Source organism: Bufo bufo, chromosome 2 (assembly GCF_905171765.1).
Source record: "Bufo bufo chromosome 2, aBufBuf1.1, whole genome shotgun sequence".
Taxonomy (NCBI): domain Eukaryota; kingdom Metazoa; phylum Chordata; class Amphibia; order Anura; family Bufonidae; genus Bufo; species Bufo bufo.
The window spans coordinates 429,659,817-429,681,561 of record NC_053390.1 but is presented as its reverse complement, the minus strand read 5'-3'; the positions used below and the strand labels follow the sequence as shown (position 1 = coordinate 429,681,561).

The window sequence follows — 21,745 nt, the reverse complement described above, 5'->3', positions numbered from 1 at the left end:
CTGTCATTCAGCAGCAGGTGGGCGGGGAGAGTCATGAGCTCATGAATATTTATAACTCTTCATTATCAGCTGGAGCTTTTCAATACAAGATGTTGGCAGATTGACTGGGTCAATTAAAGAAAGTGACCCAGCATTTTGCTAAGAGAATCAGTCACTTATTTATGTTGCCCTTGTTTAAGACACCATAAAACTGGTGACAGGTTCCCTTTAAGTGAATGGAGCTGAGCTGTGCCTAGATGACGTGACCGATGGTCACAACGTCACTGGCCTAAGGTAAGCTGTGGAGCTCACAGGAGTGCTGTAGCTTTCTCAAACAGCTGATCCGCGGGGGGTCCCCCACTGATTATATACTGATGACCTAGCCAGAGGACAGATCATTGGTTACATAGAGTGAGATAACCCCCTTTAAAAGAAGTCCACCACTTTTAATCTTATTAAGTGAGATGGACCCTCCCATCCGAATCTCCTGAGTGGCATATATCCCAATTCACCTGTAAACTTGAATAAGTGCCAAACTCATTAATTATCTCAATAGCATGTCCTAAGAGTGGTAGGTCTACAAGATGCACACTAACGGATCTCTATGTGGTTTTAACAGAAGAACCACTGTAGCCTCCATAACGAAGGTAGGACGTGCACCCTCTTGTAATGCAATCAGGTAAGTAGATAGTAATGTCAGAGTCAACAGGTATCTATCATAGACCTCTTTAGGAAGGCCATCAGGCCCCAGAGATTTCCCATTATTTAAGACAACAGTGGTTGGAACAACCTCTTCTATGCTGATCTCAAGTAATAGGGGGCACTGCATGTCTGACAATGAGAGAAATATCATCCAGATAAGAATCATTTTCCGGAATTCTGACTAAAGGTTGCTTTAGATGGGCTATGCAGGCAGATCATCAGGGACAAATATTCCTGCGAATGCTCATTCCCGACAATTTGCAGCCAATTTGCTTGTTCATCGGGTGAAACTGTCATTAGTGCTTGCAAATAAATGTTTCTGGACTGCAAAGCGTGCTGTCTAAACAGCAATCTGCTGCCCAGAAACACTGCAGCTGTATGAGTACAAGGGATAGCAATAGCGATCCCTCGTCCTCATACTGTGGAGGCGATCGCTGCATATAAACTTAGAGCTTCGCCTCTACTTTTTTTTTTCTTTGTTATACAAGATTGTAGACAGCCCCTTAAATCTCTTAAAGGGGTTGTCCGAGCTTTTAATATTGACGATTCATCAATATCAGATCGCCGGGTGTCAGACACCGGCGATCAGCTGTATGAGGAGACGGTGTGCACGTGCAGTCTCCCTTCTCTCTTCCTGCTGCTTTGCCATAGACCGCAACCGTGAGCAGGAAGAGACGGCACATTCACACTGCGCGCACCGTCTCCTCATACAGATGGATCGGCAGGGGTGTCGGACCCCTGCCAATCTGATATTTATGACCTGAGGATAGGTCATCAATATTAAAAGCCCGGACTACACCTTTACAGAGGGCCTGTCACCTCTCCTGACATGTCTGTTTTAGTAACTACTTGCATCCCCCATGTAATTCTAGATCTATTATTAAGACTCCAGGTTATACCATTCATTTATTTTTCCTTCTAGAAGTTATGAATGAATTTGCTAGCAGTTTGCAATGAAGGTCCAGATAGGCGTTACCTGTTGTTGATCAGATACTGGAGGCACTGGCTGGATAGTGTAAGACTGTGCGGGGACACCCCAACTGAACCTTGACTGCAAAATACTGGCAGTTCATTCATATCTTCTAGCAGGAATAATAAAGGAACGGGATAACAGAGTAATAGGAACAGATGCTCCAGAACTGCCATTACATGGGGAATTCAAGTAGTTCCTAAAACAGACAAGTCAGCAGAGGCGACAGATGCTCTTTAAGAGTATCCCAATGCAGGAGGGCAGGATTCGGTTCCTCTCTATGGGTTAGGAGAAACATTTGCAACTGATCAGGAATCCTATCTGATGATCCAATGAGGCTAAGCCAACAAATTTCTATCTTAATAGATTCCACCCTGTATGTTTAGGTTACCAGTTGTCATGGGAAGTGGCTAGCAAGTGATAATTTGCACTGGCTGACAGTACCCATTCCTTCACCAAGAAGGCAAACTGCAAGAAGAGTGTGGACCTAGCAAACACTCTGTGGAGGGAATTAACAATTTTTTAATAATTATATTTGCAGCAAACAGAAATTAAGGCCAGTTTCACACTATCCAGTTTTTGTTAGGTAAAAAGAATTGGAAAAAGTGAGGTCTTTCCTTTACACTTTTCCACTCTTTAGCCTCCCTCCCCTGTGTGAACCTGACTTTACAACGGATGCATAATATTTTTTTTTAAATATTTTTTATTAAAAAAAAATAAGAAAATACCTTTCTTTTTCTTCTTCTTTTTCTTAATCTCCACTTGCCTGTTTTGGATAGGGAAAAAAAAAAGGTTAAAAAGAGGTGCAATAAATTACACTGAACATCCCGCCATGTGAATGCCTGTCTGCCAGAAAACCAACTACAGGAAATAGCTCTTCTCGGCTACATAACCAAGAGGTTATTCTTGTGGGTTTCACTTCTAACACAGATACACATATGCACCATGTTTCTGATTCCAAACCAAAGGAAATTGGTAAAGGATACATATAGATTCAGAGATAAACCTATGGTTTATTGCCATATGGATCACATGTGGCTACCATAGGGGATGTCATATAATGTGTGTCTAATAGTAAGTGTTCAGTAAAGAAAACAGAGTGTGGCTGCAATTTACAGGCCTGAGGAAGTGATCGGGATCCGACAGAGGTGCATGGGGTCTCTACCGTATAGTTTTTGTTTATTATAATCAATCATTCTCTGTACTAAATAGTCATGTCCCATCAGAAGCCACATGTACAGAGCTTTTCTCCCTAGTAACATAGCGGGGAAATCATTATTTTAATTGGGTCTAATGTTTTAAAGTCTGCCTGCTCATGCTCTGTAATTTGAATATATGTCCTTTTTACAGTATGATCTGAAGAACTTATGATAATGTATTGTTTCATTTATTCAGGGCAATCTATTTCTAAAGTATACAAATAACATACCCTTGCACTTTCGCCTGCTCTCCAGCCACTTTAGCAGCTTTTTTCCGGATGAATGTAGCCCCAGTGGAATTTTCTAAGGCATCGACATCCACTTTTAAGTGCATAGAGTCAGATGAAGGCAGATGCTCGCTAAGACTGAATGTGTGATGTAAGGAAGATGTACAGCCATGAAGCTTAGTAGTTAGAATACCACTGATCAGCTGTTTGAGAAGGCAGCGGCGCTCGCAGTAGTGCCTTAGCCTCCTTGCAGCTTACAAGCATAGTGCCGTACATTGTATCACAGCTCAGCCCCCATTCAATTCAATCGGGCTGAGTTGTGCCTAGGCCATGTGACCGATGAACATGACGTCACATGGTCTAGACACAGTTGCAGGGAGGCAGCTGATTGGCGTGGGTCCAGGGTGTCAACCTCCACCGATCAGATACTGATGACCTGTGAAAAAGGATAAGTCTCAGAAAACCCCTTTAAAAACCATAATTGCATACAAACATAAAACCTATCTGACCACAATGTTACATATGGAAAACCGTTAGAAAAAGATACACTTTTGCTTTATTAGCATCCACAAGGGAGTATGCAGATATAAGCTGCGCCAACGTATGAATGTCTTTGGGGTTCTGTCTGTAATAAAATGAGAAAATTGATTACTGCATTGTTCCTTCACCTAATAGCCTAGAAAACATGAAGATCCGGAGGAACTCACTTCCATAGTTGTTCCAGGTCGGTGATGGCCTCCTTCTTTCGTCCATGTTTTAATTTGAAGTTTGAAGCTTCTCTTATTAGGGCTAAGTGTGCTCGAGAGTTTGGCTGTTGGAAAAATATTATAAATTGTCTTTATTAAAAAAAAATTTTGCTCATTCATTTTGGTTTAAGGGATTTCACAGACTCCCAATATTGTTGACCTATTCTTAAGCTAGGTCATCAATACCCATTTGGTGGAGGGTCTGACGCCCCAACAATCCAGATACTGATGACCTACCCTAAGGATAGTATAAAAAAGCAAAAAAGAGAGGGAACCACAAAATAGAAAACTAAACCTAGGTGCTACATGTGTGAAGGAATATGACTGCACAAAGAGTTAAAAAGTCACATATGAAGCAATACAGCACACCTCAAATAAAAAAAAAAAAATTATATATATATATATATATATATATATATATATATATATATAAAACATTTTATTAAATCCATCTAAAACAACCACAGATCAGGATGGTGGTGAAATAAGATTAAAATATATATTATATATATTGAAGCAGTACACAGCACAAACATTACCTATACAAATAAGACTCTTGACACTATGTAACCGTCAATTTAAGCTGACCGTATAACACAATAGATACCTTCCATATGCTGAAAAATGAACATAACCATGAATAAAGTGCAAATGCAAAAACCCTTGTATACCGAGGCTTAGTCAAAAGTTAAAGAGGGCTTTTCACCTCTCCTGACATGTCTGCTCTAGTAACTACTTGCATTCTCTATGTTACAATCCTGGCGCATCTAATGTTCTGCCATTCCTTTATTATTTCTAATAGAGGTTTATGAATGAATTTGCCAGCAGTCTGCAATAATGGTACAGATGGGCATTACCAGTTGGGGGTGGGTCCCTGTATAGTCTGACACTGGCAGCACCGAATGGACATTGTCAGACTGTGCAGGGACAGACCAAATGGTAATGCCCAGCTGGACCTTTACTGCAGACTGCTGGCAATTTAACTAGAGGGAAAACTAGAAGCTCTTACTGCACAACAGTAAATGCAGGCACAGGTGATGTCACCTAGCGGGTTTAGCCGACTGTCCGCTCCCTACTTTGCTGTTGCTAGGCACAATCAGTAAAGAATAAAAGTCCTCCACAAAATCATCTGCTAAACCCTCCTGGTCTAGTGGCAAGGTTCTGTGCTCCCACCACTGCTGCCCTGGTTTAATTCCTAGTGAGGGAAAATTTCAACTGCCTATCCTGAGGAGAGTTAACCACTATTAGGAGCCTGGAAAACCTCTTTAAGGAGGTTGTCACCTCCAAGTTATATTTATTATCTTTATAACATTGATATAAGTAACTTACTAATGTAGATGCATTAGCAGTAATAGCTCTGGTCCCCACTATCTTCTTTCTTCTTCCTCTTTATACACTGCTCGTTTCTAGGGGTTACGGGCACCGCTGCAATGCAGCAGCGATGGCAGAGATTGTGCACAGCAAGAAAAAAAGCCGACCGGAAATTGATGGAGCAAGTGCGCACGGGACCGCACGCATGCACATTAGCTCCCGTTCCCGGCCACCTCTGAAATTCTTTCCTATAAGAACCTCTTATAATTGGTTGTCACTATCTGTACAGGGTCTGCTCCACTGAGACTGCTAGTGATTCTGATACACTAGCAGCTTCAGGAGCACACACGTGCAGGCAAGGGGCAGGACTATTTTATCCTAGCACCGCTTGCCTGTTGCATCACTCACAGCAGAGGAACCGCCCCCACTAAAGCTCTGGAAGTGCCCCGGGAGCCGTACACAGTGGACTGAAATTAGGGGGCCATTATAAAAGAAGATAAAAACACATTTGGACTTACTTTATAAAAAGTACATAGTGAATCCATTTTCAGCATTTATACTAATATATGTTTTCTTACTTGCTTTTCTTGGTACCAACTGATTGCCTGGTTAAACACTTCTATAGCACTGTCAATGTCTTCATCATGGCCATGCATAGTCACTAATGTGGATACCTAAACAAAACAAAAAATAAAAATTATAAAATAAAAAGTGCATACAAAGTAAAATAAAGTAAAACTGAAAATCTTGCATGTTTGAAATGTCAGACTTGATAAAGGTCTGACAAAGTCTACGTTGCAATATAAAACTTCTATTAACATTTTTGGACTGGAATGTACCTACAAAGGCTCTGAAAATGGTTAACTAAACGTTTGACTCCCCAGTTATGACCAGAAAGAAATAATAGTTTGAGCTGTGTGCAAGTAGACCCAGCAGAAAGACTTAGGTGAACAAAGCCATTTTGGCTCTGTTCTCTGACTTCCTTCTAAGTAGAAATACACAAGTCATTGTAGGCGCAATTCAAAAGTATGGTGCTCAGTCCAAACGCCATATTATTCAAAGTCCTTTACTACTTTGGGACTGCCTGTTGACAATATACATCCAGGCAGTCCGCATTTAACTCTGGAAGAACCCTTCTGAACATCCTTGCAGAGTATGCGGCTGAAGGAATGGTGACCCGGTTGTCAGTGTCAGCCAGGCTTCCCATAATGTAGGCAAAGATGGTTTATTACAGTCTCTGCCTTCTCCATTGCTGTATACACAGAGCTCAGAGAGCACGTTTTATACAGATCAGGAAAAGGCAATGCTTCTTCCTGCTCTGGCCCTTGTGATCATGTGATTGCAGGGGTCGGGTAACCTCAGGAGCCACTGGCACTTGGCAGACCCAGATTAGCTGTCCAATGAGCCTCAACAGCCTGTGTTCCCACTGTAACTGGGGCTAATATGTCAGGAGAAATCAGCAATTAAAAGAAATGTAATGGAAACTAAATTATTTATGTAACTGAATGGGAAAAAGGTTATTGGTTTTGAATATGCATGCACTAAATAAATGGAAAATGCATCTGGTCAGAAAGGGGGGGGGGGGGGGGGGGGGGTAAATGGCCTAGTCTTGAACGGGTTAAGGCCGATAACTGGCATAAATAAATGTATAACGCTAACCCACTTTCCAAAAGCCATACTTTCCTTTTCACAGTTCATGGGTAAAAATGAATATGGATACAACTCCAGGGTGGGCTATGAAGAATAGAACCTTGTGCAGTTTTGTACAGGATAATTGATGACTGCTGTACTTACCAGCTATAGGAGACACTGTAAAATGAAAGCTTGAGCACTGGTTGCTCTGTGCAACTAAGAATCAGGGCTCATGCACACGACCGTTGCCTGTTTTGCGGTCCGCAAATTGTGGATATGTAAAACACAGATACCGGCCGCGTGTGTCCTGCATTTTGTGTAATGGAATGTCTGGCCCACAACAGAACAGTCCCACCCTTGTCCGTAATTCGGACCATAATAGGACATGTTCTGTTTTTTTTGCAGAATTGCCATGCGGACATATGAAAACTGAATGCACACAAAGTAAAATTCCGTTTTTTTATATGCGGACCCAATGAAAATAAAAATAAAAAAAAAGCTTGGAAATGGAAAATAATAAATAAAAAATATGTTTGCGCACATGAGCCCCTAAACTGTAAGTCAGTTTGGATGAATGAGGCCTGATAAGTAATACCCCGTCGGACACACGCAAAGAAAATAATGTTGGGTTGTTCTCTGGCCCACCCTGTATTACTGAACCTAATGGAACTGTCAGTGAGCTCCCCCTAGCAGCGGCAGAAGGAAAATACAATACATACATTAGGAAACAGAAGGTCCCTTCCCCATGGTCACCATAGAGTTGTCTGCTTCTATGGGAGGTTACACAAGACATTTTTACGCCTCTGCGCCTAACATTTTTACTTTTGGATTTGAGACTACCAAGAAATAGTGGCGTTTAATGGATTTTTATGTACACGTGGATCCGAAATTACCACACATTCTGCTAATGGAAACATCTTTAAAAAAAGAAAAAAAAAAAAAAAAAGGCTTTAAAACTACTGCAGAAATCCCAAACGAATTTTGCACAAGGAAAATGGAAAAATCTTAGTTTACTGCCTAGGTGGATGTAATGAAGATATTGCAGACTGTTTGGGGGTCTTAGAGTATGCTGAAAGTGGATTAGCTGTTCCAATTCATGTCCTTATCCTCTTGTTAATCTGTAATTAACCCATGCAAACCATAAATAAAAAGGACTAGAACTCACCATGCCCGGTTTGTGCTCCAGTTCCTTAATAGTTTTCATGATCATGCATGCCTTGGTTACGTTACCTGAAAACAATAATTAACTTAGCTGATACTGACGTTTTATCATTTTAAAGAGACAGTAACACATCTCATTTCCTGGTAAACATACCCTGTGCGAGTTTCAACTGTGCCATTGTTAGTTTAATTTGGGTGGCATGCTCTGGATTCTGATCAGCAAATTCCTATGAAAATATTAACATTCATAACGGATTCAGTATGACAGATGAGACAATATATTTCAGATAAAGATCAACAGCGAATGGAGGCTTTTTTTGGCAATAAAAAAAAAATTAAACAAAAATTAAAGCAACTTAACAGTGTCTTGATAAAAATATAGTAGTTTTGTGTCTACAGCTACTATGCATCTCCACGGCTATGGACTATAAACATAGCCATAGTTTCTTTTACTGAAATACAAATTTAGAAATACAGCTAAAGGTGCCTTAAATTGTGAGAAAAACTGACCAACATGTCGGGCACCAAATTCATGTGGTTTAGACACGGTTTCCACCTTCTCTGGCTTATTGGAAAAGTCCCAAGTTATATCAATGTGTGAAAGAACTGCATCCATATGGTACAAAGAAACCAACCAATAGATTGTATACACCAACTATTGTCTACCAACGCACTCGATTTGTCATCCAGCATCAGCTACTGTGAGAAATCTGCTGCATTTTAAAGACGTTGTAAGTTTAGGCTACTTTCACACCTGTGTTAGGTGCGGATCCGTCTGGTATCTGCACAGACGGATCCACACCTATAACGCAAACGATTGTATCCGTTCAGAACGGATCCGTTTGCACTATGAAGAACAAAGTCAAAACGGATCCGCCCCCATTGACTTACATTGTAAGTCAGGACGGATCCGTTTGGCTCCGCATCACCAGACGGACACCAAAAAGCTGCAAGCAGTGTTTTGGTTTCCGCCTCCAGAGCAGAATGGAGACGGAACGGAGGCAAACTGATGCATTCTGAGCGGATCCTTTCTTATTCAGAATGCATTGGGGCAAAACTGATCCACTTTGGACCGCTTGTGAGAGCCCTGAACGTATCTCACAAACAGAAAGCCAAAACGCCAGTGTGAAAGTAGCCTTAGACAGTATCAGAAAATGTGCCCCATAATATCTATATCCAAGACAATGGGATCTGCAATCTTCGGCACACCAGCTGCTCTGAAAATACAACTCCCAGCATGCAAACATAGCAGTGAATGGGGAATTCTGGGAGTTGTCGTTTCAGAACATCTGGAGTGCCGAAGTTTGCCGATCCCTGTTCTAGACTTAAGCTAAAAATGGAAATGTTGATAAACCCGAGCCTTAATTAGGGTTAATGACCCCACTTCCAATTTCACACAAGCATATTTAGTCTGGGAAACCCGCTCTGTGTCATGGCTGTATTTTTGACCGAAGGCCCAGCATCATAATGATTTGCCTGACCGGGTTTACTCAACTATACTCACATAATGCTGTCAATGCATTGGAAATCATTACTGCTCCACTGACTGAACTCACAGCAGCATAGATACAGCATTTACATAGAGCGCATTTCCTAGGCCAAATACGCTTGTGTGAAATTGGCCTAATCATGAAAGGCTTAAAGGGGTTGTGTCACTAGAGCAAATGGCATTTATCATGTAGAGGAAGTTAACACAATGCACTTACTAATGTATTGTGACTGTCCATATTGCTTCATTTATATTTTCCATGGCATTATACACTGCTCGTTTCCATGGTTACGACCACCCTTCAACCCATCAGTGGTGGTCATGCTTGCATACTAGAGGAAAAAGGGCCGGTCTCTCTGGTGGCCGGGACAATGGGAACTCACATAGGCTGGTGCTTTTTCCTAAAGTGTGCAAGCACGACAACAACTGATGGATTACAGGGTGGACGTAACCATGGAAATGATCAGTGTATAAAAAGTTGGAAAAATGAATCAAGCCAGCATATGGCAATATGGACAATCCCAATACATTAGTAAGTACCTTGTATGAACTTTCTATAAATAATAATTGCTATTTGCTGAAGTGAGACAACCCCTTTAAAGGGCTTGACCGCTTTTTTTCCTATTGACGACCTATGCTCAGGGTAGGTCATCAATATCAGATCAGCACCCCTGCGGATCAGCTGTTAGAAGAGAAAGACGCACTCGTACCAGTGCTGCCTTCTCTTCTCTCTCTGCTCGCCGTTGCACCTGCAGTGGCGAGCAGTCCAAATACAAGTATGGCGTCCCCATTCACATCTATGGGACAACTGCTGTTCAAGTGAATAGGACGGAGCCACTCCATAGAAGTGAATGGGGACGCCATACTTGTAATTACACTGCACACCCCTGCAGTTGCGACGGCGAGCAGGAAAACAGAGAAGAGAAGGCAGCGCTTGCACAGGCCCCCGCCAACCTGATATTGATAAACTATCCTGTGAATAGGTCATCAATAGAAAGAAAGTGGACAAACACTTTAAAATATCATGTTAGAGGGTCACTAAGCTTTCACCAAACTTTTGATGCATCACAGCGAAGTATCAAAAGTTTTGGTTGATGTGGGTCTGAGTGCTCACATCATGGGCTCTCTCTCCCCTCGCTGCAGCAGAGGAAGTGAGAAAGACTAAAAAGAAAGCCTTCAGTCTCCTGCAGAGAGGACAGTGTGCTATTGGTTGGCTGACTTTGCAGCAGAATTGTGGTCCCACCCCTTTCCCATGAAGCCCTACCTTCTTTGGAAAAAGTTGTAGAAACCCTAACGGTGCAGATTGGCTCCAATCTGCACCCTTCTTAGAGATTCGTTGACGCATCGACAAGTCGTTGCAATGTTTGCAGCTCTCTGGCACCCAGTCTCTGAATGTGAATATACCCTAATGGTTGGCAGGCCGCTTTATATGCATGTATACCTGTAGAAGGTCTATAGCTTTCGCATGCTGTTTCTCACGACAAAGCTGGGCAGCCTGAATGAGAACAGGAAGAAGATTCTCGGGATTCTCGGCTTGTAAACTGCTGGACAGTTTTCTACACTGATCTGCCTAAAATAAAAAGAAGCAATGAAGTTATTGTTGGACATTCTGCGAATAAGATGAACGGTTTTACATAAAGCTACATACCTGATTTGTATACATGGACAGCAAAGCCTTGTTAAATTCTATGGCCTGAAGTTGTCTTTTCGCCAGCTTATGTTCTACTCCTTCAGCGCTTGTCAGCTTTACCTTCTTTTTTGAATCAAACACGTTTTGGTCCTTAATAAAAGGGAGGAACATGACTGACCGTTAATAGGGGGAAAAAAAAGGTTAATTTAAAAACAAAAATACAAACCAGAAAATAAAGAACTATACAAACCTTGTTAATAGTTATGATGTTATTTGCCACAACAGCCAACAAACCGACATCAGTGGGCCTGCAAGAAAGGAGACCATTAAAGGGGTTGTCCTAAAATACAAACAGGATACGAGTTAAGCATCCGATTGTTGGGGCTCCGACAACTAGGACCCACATTGGAACCCCATCCCCATGTAATCAGTGTCCCTCAAATAAATGGTGCAGTGGTCAAGCATGCATGTTGCCGCTGCATCCATACTGCCAGAGATATGAAAGTGCTGTATTTGACCATCTCCAGCAGTCCCATAAAGAATGAATTGAGCAGCGCTGTGCATGCCCAACCCACACATACTTCTCTATCTTGTGGGTACAAGTTTATATCATGGGACAACACCTTTAGGCTATCAGCACAGGTACATAGAGAGAGAGAGAGATGACTTCTATTTAACCCTTACTTTAACTTGATGATTTGATTGTAAAGCTGGAGTGCATCATCTATGGATCCCTGGAGCTGCATGACATATGCCATCTGACCATGAATGATGGCCAGTTCAGCATCTATATCTTCTTCTGTCAAATCCTGAGAACATATAAGGGTAATTTAGCTTAAAGAGGACCTGTCACCTCTCCTGATAGGTCTGCTGTCGTGACTACTTGCATTCCCCATGTAATAAAGATTCTGGAGCATCTGTTCTTATTACTCTATGATGTGCCAGTCCTTTAACATTCCTACTACAACCTTTGAATGAATTGCCAGCAGCTTGCAGTAAAGGTACAGATGGGTGTTACCAGTTGGGGGTGTGTCCCTGCCAGTATAAAACCAGCAGCATTGAACGGACAGTCAGACCCACCTGCTACTGGTAACACCCAGCAGTACCTTTACTGCAGACTGCTGGCAAGTCATTTGTAAACTTCTAGCAGGAATAATACAGGAATAGAACAGCATAGAGTCATAAGAATAGATGCTGCAGAATTGGTATTACACAGGGAATGCAAGAAGTTACTAGAACTGACATGTCAGAAGAGGAGGCAGCTCATTTTTAATGTTTTCAAGTTGAGAAAATAAAACTGGAGATATATTACATTTTTACAGAAGATAATTTAAGTCACAGAGGTTAGAAAATTATACTCACAGTGTCTTCTGAAATGGATTGTCTGCAGAGATCTTAAAAAGTCAAAAAATAAAACAATGGCCATCAGTACAGAATTGTGTAGCGGCATTATAGTGCTAAACAGCCAGTTTGAAATTGGGATGCTTCATTGGAACACGTGAATAAGTAGTTTACCTCCAATCAGTTCAATAAATTAAAGCAGGTCTTCCTATGTATGAACATCATATTATAAGGACAGGGTCGTTCTGTTATCCGAAATGCACTAAACAATATGCTGCCGTTTAACTAACGGTCCATTCACATATCGGTGTGAGTTTTGCAGATCCGGTCCATTCACATATCGGTTTTAATTTTTGCGAACCGCACATTGCCCGCACTTAATAGAAAATGCCTAATCTTGTCCACAATTGCATGTTCTATTTTTTTATGGAACGGAATTGCGGACCGGGAAGTGCAGATCCGCAATTCCGGATCCGGGGAGCACATCGTGCGGCCCCATAGAAATGAATGGGTCCGCAACTCCGTTCCGCAAAATGCGGAACAGAATTTCGGACGTGTGAATGGACCCTAATAGGTGTATACACCCGACGAACAAGGAGATTTAGGATTCTATTTACAGCACTTTTCTGGTGTTAATCTGCAAATTATGGCGCACTTTGAGCTTCAACACTTTTCTATGGCTAGTTTCACACTGGCGGCAGGGGAGTCCGGCAGGCTGTTCCGGCGGGTGAACAGCCTGTCGGATCCTTCCTGCCGCTAGTTTACGTGTGACCCCGGACTGCCGGAGTTCCGGTGGCGGCACGACAGCCGGACTAAAAGTACTGAATGTTGTACTTTTAGTCCAGCTGCCTCTCGCCGTGCTGCCGCCGGAACTCTGCCCCCGCCCCCAATATAGTCAACGGGGACAGAGCGGCAGTCCGGGAGGGCCCACACGTGAACCCGCCGGAAAAGCCTGCCGCTAATGTGAATGTACCCCAACATGCCAAAAAAGTTGGGGGTGGAGGAGATGGGGCTAACGGCAGGGGCGGGACTCAACACAGCCTGCCGAATTTATTACAACTTTTGTCAGAAACTGACGTAAGTTATAGCTCATGTCTATGCCCGTGCCTGGCTGGCGTAGATTTCAGTTTCCGGTGCATGGAGTGCCAGAGATGCATCTAATTTATTAAGAGGCATCTGTCTCCAAATACGTTAGATGCATCTTACTCCAGTGCAGGGGGTTTCTCCATTTTGTATCTTAGTCCAGCACTGTAGGATTTGCCATTTAGGTGAGCCATGTGCAACATGTAAAGAAGCATCACCTGCGGATCTTCAGCGTGTTCGCGAAGAGTGGATTAAATATTAAACTATGTGCATCTGCCAGAATGGTGGACACACAGAACGTGTGATGTAAAACACTTTAGGAAACGTTGACCTTGCTTAACACCTCATCAGTTAAAGATAGTTCGAAATTTCGAATGGACACTTCCAGTGTGTTTCTGAGAAGATTCTAGCCAGGACTGATATATCACGTGACCCCCTTCCCACTGGAAAAACCTGAGCTGAATTCAATATGTCGGCCGAAAAGGTTTCCTACACCAAATAATGCAGTTTCTCTCCCAGATTACACCAGTTAAAAAGGAGTCCCCAGATTTTTGCCTCACCCTGTATATTATAAAGTTTGCAGAACTTCTCATACAAATGTCATAAACCTGGGACAATGTGCAATCTTCTTTCTAAACAAAAACAGAAGGGAGGGAACCCACAAACCCCATGCCCATGTTGCCCTCTGTTAAATGTGAAGTAAAGCTTCCTGTGTGCATGCCATGTATGTGCTGGTGGTCCTGGTGTACTTGTTACCATCATTCACAAAGTTAGCATAAGGTGCAAGACCCCGACAGGGAAACTAAATCAGCATGTGTTCTGCATAGGAGGACAGAGGGAACCTACTTTCAGCTTCTCGCAGCTTTTTCATCGCTTCCCTCAGCCTTCCCTGTCCAATTAGTCTACAGGCAGCATTGTAGCAAAGTTCATAAGATGTCTCCTGTAAACCAAGGTCTTCCTATAAAACAATAAATGAAAGAGGTCATTGATGGAGTATACCTGATAACTTACATCAATAGACTTACTTTGACTTTTTAAACATTATTAAGGCTCATTCACACAACCGTATGAACAAGCCCGCATCCATTCCGCAATTTTACTTGGGCCGCAAAAGATGCAGAGAGCCCACCGCCTGCTGTCCGCATCCGTAGTTCCGTAGCCCCGCAAAAAATAGAGAATGTCCTATTCTTGTCTGCAATTGCAAACAAGAATAGGCATTTTCTATGATAGCGGCGGCCATGTGCGGGCCGCAAATTGCGGAAAGCACACGGGCTGGTATCCGCGTTTTGTGGATCCTCAAAATACTACGGACGTGTGAATGTAGCCTTAAAATAATATCCCCTTAAAGGAGGACACTTACGGGCTTTGCCTTTGACCAGAGACTCATAGCAGCGGCCACTGCAGACAGGTTTGTCTGTCTTTCCTCATCATAATCATCTTGAGAGTTACGGATGAGTTCACGATAGACAGATAAGCATTCTTCATATCTTTCCAATCTATAAAGCTTAAGGTTAGAAGAAAAGGCCACAAGAAAGATTAAAGCAGTGACACATTTGTAATGGTCCCCCCCATTAGCAAAACCATTTTGAGGTGCATAGAGTAAGAAGGTATAAACAGTACTTGTGGTGCCGCGTACTTACACCACCCCTGTGAATTCACAATTGGTATTCATTGTAATCTCTTCTAGGTGGAAAGAAGTGTAATCTCACAATTAAAAGGAGTTGTCTCACTTCAGTAAGTGGCATTTATAATGTAGAGAAAGGTAATACAAGGCACTTACTAATACACTGCTCAAAAAAATAAAGGGATCACTTAAACAACACAATGTAACTCCAAGTCAATCACACTTCTGTGAAATCAAACTGTCCACTTAAGAAGCAACACTGAGTGACAATCAATTTCACATGCTGTTGTGCAAATGGGATAGACAACAGGTGGAAATTATAGGCAATTAGCAAGACACCCCCAATAAAGGAGTGGTTCTGCAGGTGGTAACCACAGACCACTTCTCAGTTTCTATGCTTCCTGGCTGATGTTTTGGTCACTTTTGAATGCTGGCGGTGCTTTCACTCTAGTGGTAGCATGAGACTGAGTCTACAACCCACACAAGTGGCTCAGGTAGTGCAGCTTATCCAGGATGGCACATCAATGCGAGCTGTGGCAAGAAGGTTTGCTGTGTCTGTCAGCGTAGTGTCCAGAGCATGGAGGCGCTACCAGGAGACAGGCCAGTACATCAGGAGACGTGGAGGAGGCCGTAGGAGGGCAACAACCCAGCAGCAGGACCGCTACCTCCGCCTTTGTTCAAGGAGGAACAGGAGAAGCACTGCCAGAGCCCTGCAAGATGACCTCCAGCAGGCCACAAATGTGCATGTGTCTGCTCAAACGGTCAGAAACAGACTCCATGAGGGTGATATGAGGGCCCGACATCCACAGGTGGGGGTTGTGCTTACAGCCCAACACCGTGCAGGACGTTTGGCATTTGCCAGAGAACACTAAAGATTAGCAAATTCGCCACTGGCAGGGCGCCAGTGGCGAATTTGCTAATCTTTGGTGTTCTCTGGCAAATGCCAAACGTCCTGCACGGTGTTGGGCTGTAAGCACAACCCCCACCTGTGGATGTCGGGCCCTCATATCACCCTCATGGAGTCTGATATAATGATCTCCAGCCTTGTGCTAGTCAACATTCTCACCTGAGTTAACAAGACGATTACTGAAATGATCTCAGCAGGTCCTTTAATGACAGCAATGAAATGCAGTGGAAAGTTTTTTTGGGGATTAAGTTAATTTTCATGGCAAAGAAGGACTATGCAATTCATCTGATCACTCTTCATAACAACTCTTCACAGATGAAAGCAGGTTCACACTGAGCACATGTGACAGACGTGACAGAGTCTGGAGACGCCGTGGAGAACGTTCTGCTGCCTGCAACATCCTCCAGCATGACCGGTTTGGCATTGGGTCAGTAATGGCGTGGGGTGGCATTTCTTTGAAGGGCCGCACAGCCCTCCATGTGCTTGCCAGAGGTAGCCTGACTGCCATTAGGTGCCGAGATGAGATCCTCAGACCCCTTGTGAGACCATATGCTGGTGCGGTTGGCCCTGGGTTCCTCCTAATGCAAGACAATGCTAGACCTCATGTGGCTGGAGTGTCAGCAGTTCCTGCAAGATGAAGGCATTGATGCTATGGACTGGCCTGCCCGTTCCCCAGACCTGAATCCAATTGAGCACATCTGGGACATCATGTCTCGCTCTATCCACCAACGTCACACCACAGACTGTCCAGGAGTTGGCAGATGCTTTAGTCCAGGTCTGGGAGGAGATCCCTCAGGAGACCGTCTGCCACCTCATCAGGAGCATGCACAGGCGTTGTAGGGAGGTCATACAGGCACGTGGAGGCCACACACACTACTGAGCCTCATTTTGACTTGTTTTAAGGACATTACATCATAGTTGGATCAGCCTGTAGTGTGTTTTTCCACTTTAATTTTGAGGGGGACTCCAAATCCAGACCTCCATGGGTTGAAAAATTAGATTTCCATTTTTTTTTTTTTGTGTGATTTTGTTGTCAGCACATTCTACTATGTAAAGAACAAAGTATTTCAGAAGAATATTTAATTTACTCAGATCTAGGATGTGTTATTTTTGTGTTCCCTTTATTTTTTTGAGCAGTGTATATTATGATCATCCATATTGCTTCCTTTGCTGGCTGGATTCATTTTTCCTTCACATTATACATTGCTTGTTTCCATGTCACGATACCAAAATTTGGATTAGATTTCGATACCATAAAAAAAGTATTGTGATACTCAACACCATTCGATACCACACGAAAAAAATAAAAACACCAAAAAAGCTGCATGCATTAAACATTTTATGGAATGTCCAGCCCATAAGCGAACAGTCCTATCCTATTTTTTTGGGGGGGGGGGGGGAACAAGGTGACAAAAAAATGGCGAATCACGCAGTTTTTATTTTTCCTGTTACGGTGTTCACCGCCTAGGAAATATTTTTTTATATTTTAATAGTTTGGACTTTTTCGGACGTGGCGATATGTCATAAGTTTATTTATAGTTTATATATTTTATATGTAAAATTGGGAAAGGGGTATCCCCTTACAAGCTAGAACCTGGGATCTTTTGATCCCTTGTCCTATTCACCCTTAGGCCCCTTTCACACGAGCGAGTTTTCGGCGTGGGTGCAATGCGTGACGTGAATGCACTGCACCCGCACTGAATCCTGACCCATTTATTTCAATGGGTCTGTGTACAGTCGTGGCCAAAAGTTTTGAGAATTACATAAATATTGGAAATTGGAAAAGTTGCTGCTTAAGTTTTTAAAATAGCAATTTGCATATACTCCAGAATGTTATGAAGAGTGATCAGATGAATTGCATAGTCCTTCTTTGCCATGAAAATTAACTTAATCCCAAAAAAACTTTCCACTGCATTTCATTGCTGTCATTAAAGGACCTGCTGAGATCATTTCAGTAATCGTCTTGTTAACTCAGGTGAGAATGTTGACGAGCACAAGGCTGGAGATCATTATATCAGGCTGATTGGGTTAAAATGGCAGACTTGACATGTTAAAAGGAGGGTGATGCTTGAAATCATTGTTCTTCCATTGTTAACCATGGTGACCTGCAAAGAAACGCGTGCAGCCATCATTGCGTTGCATAAAAATGGCTTCACATGCAAGGATATTGTGGCTACTAAGATTGCACCTCAGTCAACAATTTATAGGATCATCAAGAACTTCAAGGAAAGAGGTTCAATTCTTGTTAAGAAGACTTCAGGGCATCCAAGAAAGTCCAGCAAGCGACAGGATCGTCTCCTAAAGAGGATTCAGCTGCGGGATCGGAGTGCCACCAGTGCAGAGCTTGCTCAGGAATGGCAGCAGGCAGGTGTGAGCGCATCTGCACGCACAGTGAGGCGAAGACTTTTGGAAGATGGCCTGGTGTCAAGAAGGGCAGCAAAGAAGCCACTTCTCTCCAAAAAAACCATCAGGGACAGATTGATCTTTTGCAGAAAGTATGGTGAATGGACTGCTGAGGACTGGGGCAAAGTCATATTCTCCGATGAAGCCTCTTTCCGATTGTTTGGGGCATCTGGAAAAAGGCTTGTCCGGAGAAGAAAAGGTGAGCGCTACCATCAGTCCTGTGTCATGCCAACAGTAAAACATCCTGAGACCATTCATGTGTGGGGTTGCTTCTCATCCAAGGGAGTGGGCTCACTCACAATTTTGCCCAAAATCACAGCCATGAATAAAGAATGGTACCAAAACACCGTCCAACAACAACTTCTTCAAAACAATTCAACAGTTTGGTGAAGAACAATGCATTTTCCAGCACGATGGAGCACCGTGCCATAAGGCAAAAGTGATAACTAAGTGGCTCGGGGACCAAAACGTTGACATTTTGGGTCCATGGCCTGGAAACTCCCCAGATCTTAATCCCATTGAGAACTTGTGGTCAATCCTCAAGAGGCGGGTGGACAAACAAAAATCCACTAATTCTGACAAACTCCAAGAAGTGATTATGAAAGGATGGGTTGCTATCAGTCAGGAATTGGCCCAGAAGTTGATTGAGAGCATGCCCAGTCGAATTGCAGAGGTCCTGAAAAAGAAGGGCCAACACTGCAAATACTGACTCTTTGCATAAATGTCATGTAATTGTCGATAAAAGCCTTTGAAACGTATGAAGTGCGTGTAATTATATTTCACTACATCACAGAAACAACTGAAACAAAGATCTAAAAGCAGTTTAGCAGCAAACTTTGTGAAAACTAATATTTGTGTCATTCTCAAAACTTTTGGCCACGACTGTACATGAGCGTTTTTTTTCACGCATCAGTTCTGCGTTGCGTGAAAAACGCAGCATGTTCTATATTCTGCGTTTTTCACGCAGCCCTGGCCCCATAGAAATAAATGGGGCTTCAGCGAAAAACTGTGCGGATGCAATGCGTTTTTCACTGGTGGTTGCTAAGAGATGTTGTTTGTAAACCTTCAGTTTTTTTTATCACGCGCGTGAAAAATTCATCAAAACGCATTGCACTCGAGCAGACAAAACTGACTGCAAAATGGTGCGAGTTTCACTGAACGCATCCGGAGCCAAACAGTCAGGCCTCTTTCACACAAGTGTGATAGAGCTCTATTAGGGTGAATAGGACTTTACACTGTCCCTGCTGCTTTGTGCACACAGCAGCAGGGAGCTTACCATGGCAGCCAGGGCTTCAGTAGCGTCATGGTAACCGATCGGAGCCCCAGCAGTGAAGTCGCGGGGCTTCGATCACAACTGCCAATGCACCACCAATGAATGAAGAGGAGGCGAGGGGACCCTGTGGCCACTACCACCAATCATTTAATACTGGGGGGGGGGGGGGGAAAGCACTGCGCCACCAATGTTTTTAAACCATTAATACAAATACAGGAGGCGGGTGCCGGTGGCAGAATCACATACCCGGCACCTGACCTCTATGACAGGGAGTTGCAATCAGCGGGTGTTAGCTGCCGCTGATCGCAGCTCCCTGTCACAGAGGTCGGGTGCAAAGTATGCGATTCTGCCGCCGGCACCCGCCTCCTGTATTTGTTGTCATCATCATCATCACAGCCCCTCCCCTCCTACGCCCCTCTCTCCTCATTGGTGGCAGCAGCACAGGCTGCGCTACTGCATCGTACTACAGTATCGGTAAATGGCAAATCAGTATCAAATCGATGCCGGTACAAAAGTATCGATTGGGTATGGATAATTCGATACCCAGTGCAACCCTATTTCCATGGTTACGACCACCCTGCTATCCATCAGCAGTGGTCGTGCTTGCACACTATAGAAAAAAAAAGAACCAGCCTATGTGAGCCCCTACGATCCCGGCCACCAGAGAGGCCGTTGCTTTTTTCAATAGTGTGTAAGCACGGCCAACACTGATGGATTGCAGGGTGGTCGTAACCATGGAAACGAGCAGTGTATAATGTGATGGGAAAATGAATGAATCCAGCAAAGGAGGTAATTGGATAATCACAATACATTAGTAAGTGGCTTGTATTCACTTTTTATACATAATAAATGCCATTTGCTGAAGTGAGACAACCCCTTTAACAGTAAGTCACTGGAGTGGCATCAGGGGAACTAGAAACCCCCCTTCTTATAATATAAAGGGGGAGTATCTACAAGTAAAGTGATGCTTTTATTAAATTAAAAGCATTATTAGAATAGCAAGGTGCCAGATCTGAGATTAGAAACATAGAATGTGTCGGCAGATGAGAACCATTTGGCCCATCTAGTCTGCCCAATTAGAGGCCCAGTAAAGCCTATGTATCCTGTTGCATTAACATTATGGAAGATTAATAAAGATGGCACTTTTATGGTAAGTGCCTTGTAGTGATTCCACTTGTTGCACCAGAAATGAGGCGACTTTAGTGATGCATGTTCAATAAGCGATGGACCTACATGGGTAACCACACAAGCATATACATAGATGGTGCCATCAGGCAGAGTATGGTCCCCGCTGTAGACTGGCATGTGGTTGTTATATGATAGGAAAGGAAATGACTTACAACAGTGCTCATCATGTCAGCAAGGTACAGAAGTCCTGTGGTCAGACAGGAACTCATTACATCATAAATCACCATGATGCAGAGTCCGGATGATGCGGTTGTCACATAGACCATTGTTCCCAGCCCGAACACAGCCATCAGACACTGGCCTTACAAGTACTGAAGGACTTACCACTTGTCCATGAAGTTCGCTTAGCTTCTCCGTTTTCTGAGGTGCAGTTTCTATTGTTTTCAATGCAGTCTCAATTTTATTTAGCCTGTATTCACAGTATGCTTTTTCAAAAGCAACAACATCACTATAAGAAAAACAGGAGGAAAAAGGAAAATATAAACATAGACACACTAATCAAGCAGCCAAATCTGGTAAAAGAACGTACTGAAGTTTACAGGAGGTATGCGAAGAGCTGAGCAAGCAGTGCTGTGCTCTTTAAAGGACACCTAGATTTGGAGGGGGCTACAAAAATAGAGAAATGTAGAGGGCACACCCTGGAGACAGTGGTCGTAGAGAATATGCGGCATGTGCTAACAGAACCCTGTTCTCCGGACAGGTGTGAATCCAGAGGTGCAGTATCTATCACCCATTTATATACCATCCAGGGAATATGTCAAATTTATTTATATTATTCTTAGGCATCTAATGTGTTGGCATGGGTTTCCTCCCACTCCAGAGACATACTGATAGGGAACTTAGATTGTGAGCCCTATTAGGGACTGCAAGCAATGATGAT

At 43.1% G+C, this 21,745-nt stretch overlaps 1 protein-coding gene across 1 annotated transcript in view; it reads right to left on the bottom strand.

Moving 5' to 3' along the window:
• Positions 1–21,745, bottom strand: part of SRP72 (signal recognition particle 72) — a 46,638-nt gene that overhangs the window by 6,066 nt on the left and 18,827 nt on the right. The window contains exons 3-17 of the mRNA XM_040417389.1: positions 21,190–21,313; positions 14,831–14,974; positions 14,317–14,428; positions 12,409–12,440; positions 11,731–11,855; positions 11,297–11,354; positions 11,065–11,196; positions 10,858–10,986; positions 8,082–8,154; positions 7,932–7,996; positions 5,713–5,808; positions 3,785–3,888; positions 3,625–3,702; positions 3,081–3,215; positions 2,380–2,417 (exon numbers count right to left, since the gene is read on the bottom strand). Of these exons, the coding sequence (XP_040273323.1) occupies positions 2,380–2,417; positions 3,081–3,215; positions 3,625–3,702; positions 3,785–3,888; positions 5,713–5,808; positions 7,932–7,996; positions 8,082–8,154; positions 10,858–10,986; positions 11,065–11,196; positions 11,297–11,354; positions 11,731–11,855; positions 12,409–12,440; positions 14,317–14,428; positions 14,831–14,974; positions 21,190–21,313 (1,445 nt within the window). The remainder of the gene's footprint in view (positions 1–2,379; positions 2,418–3,080; positions 3,216–3,624; positions 3,703–3,784; positions 3,889–5,712; positions 5,809–7,931; positions 7,997–8,081; positions 8,155–10,857; positions 10,987–11,064; positions 11,197–11,296; positions 11,355–11,730; positions 11,856–12,408; positions 12,441–14,316; positions 14,429–14,830; positions 14,975–21,189; positions 21,314–21,745) is intronic.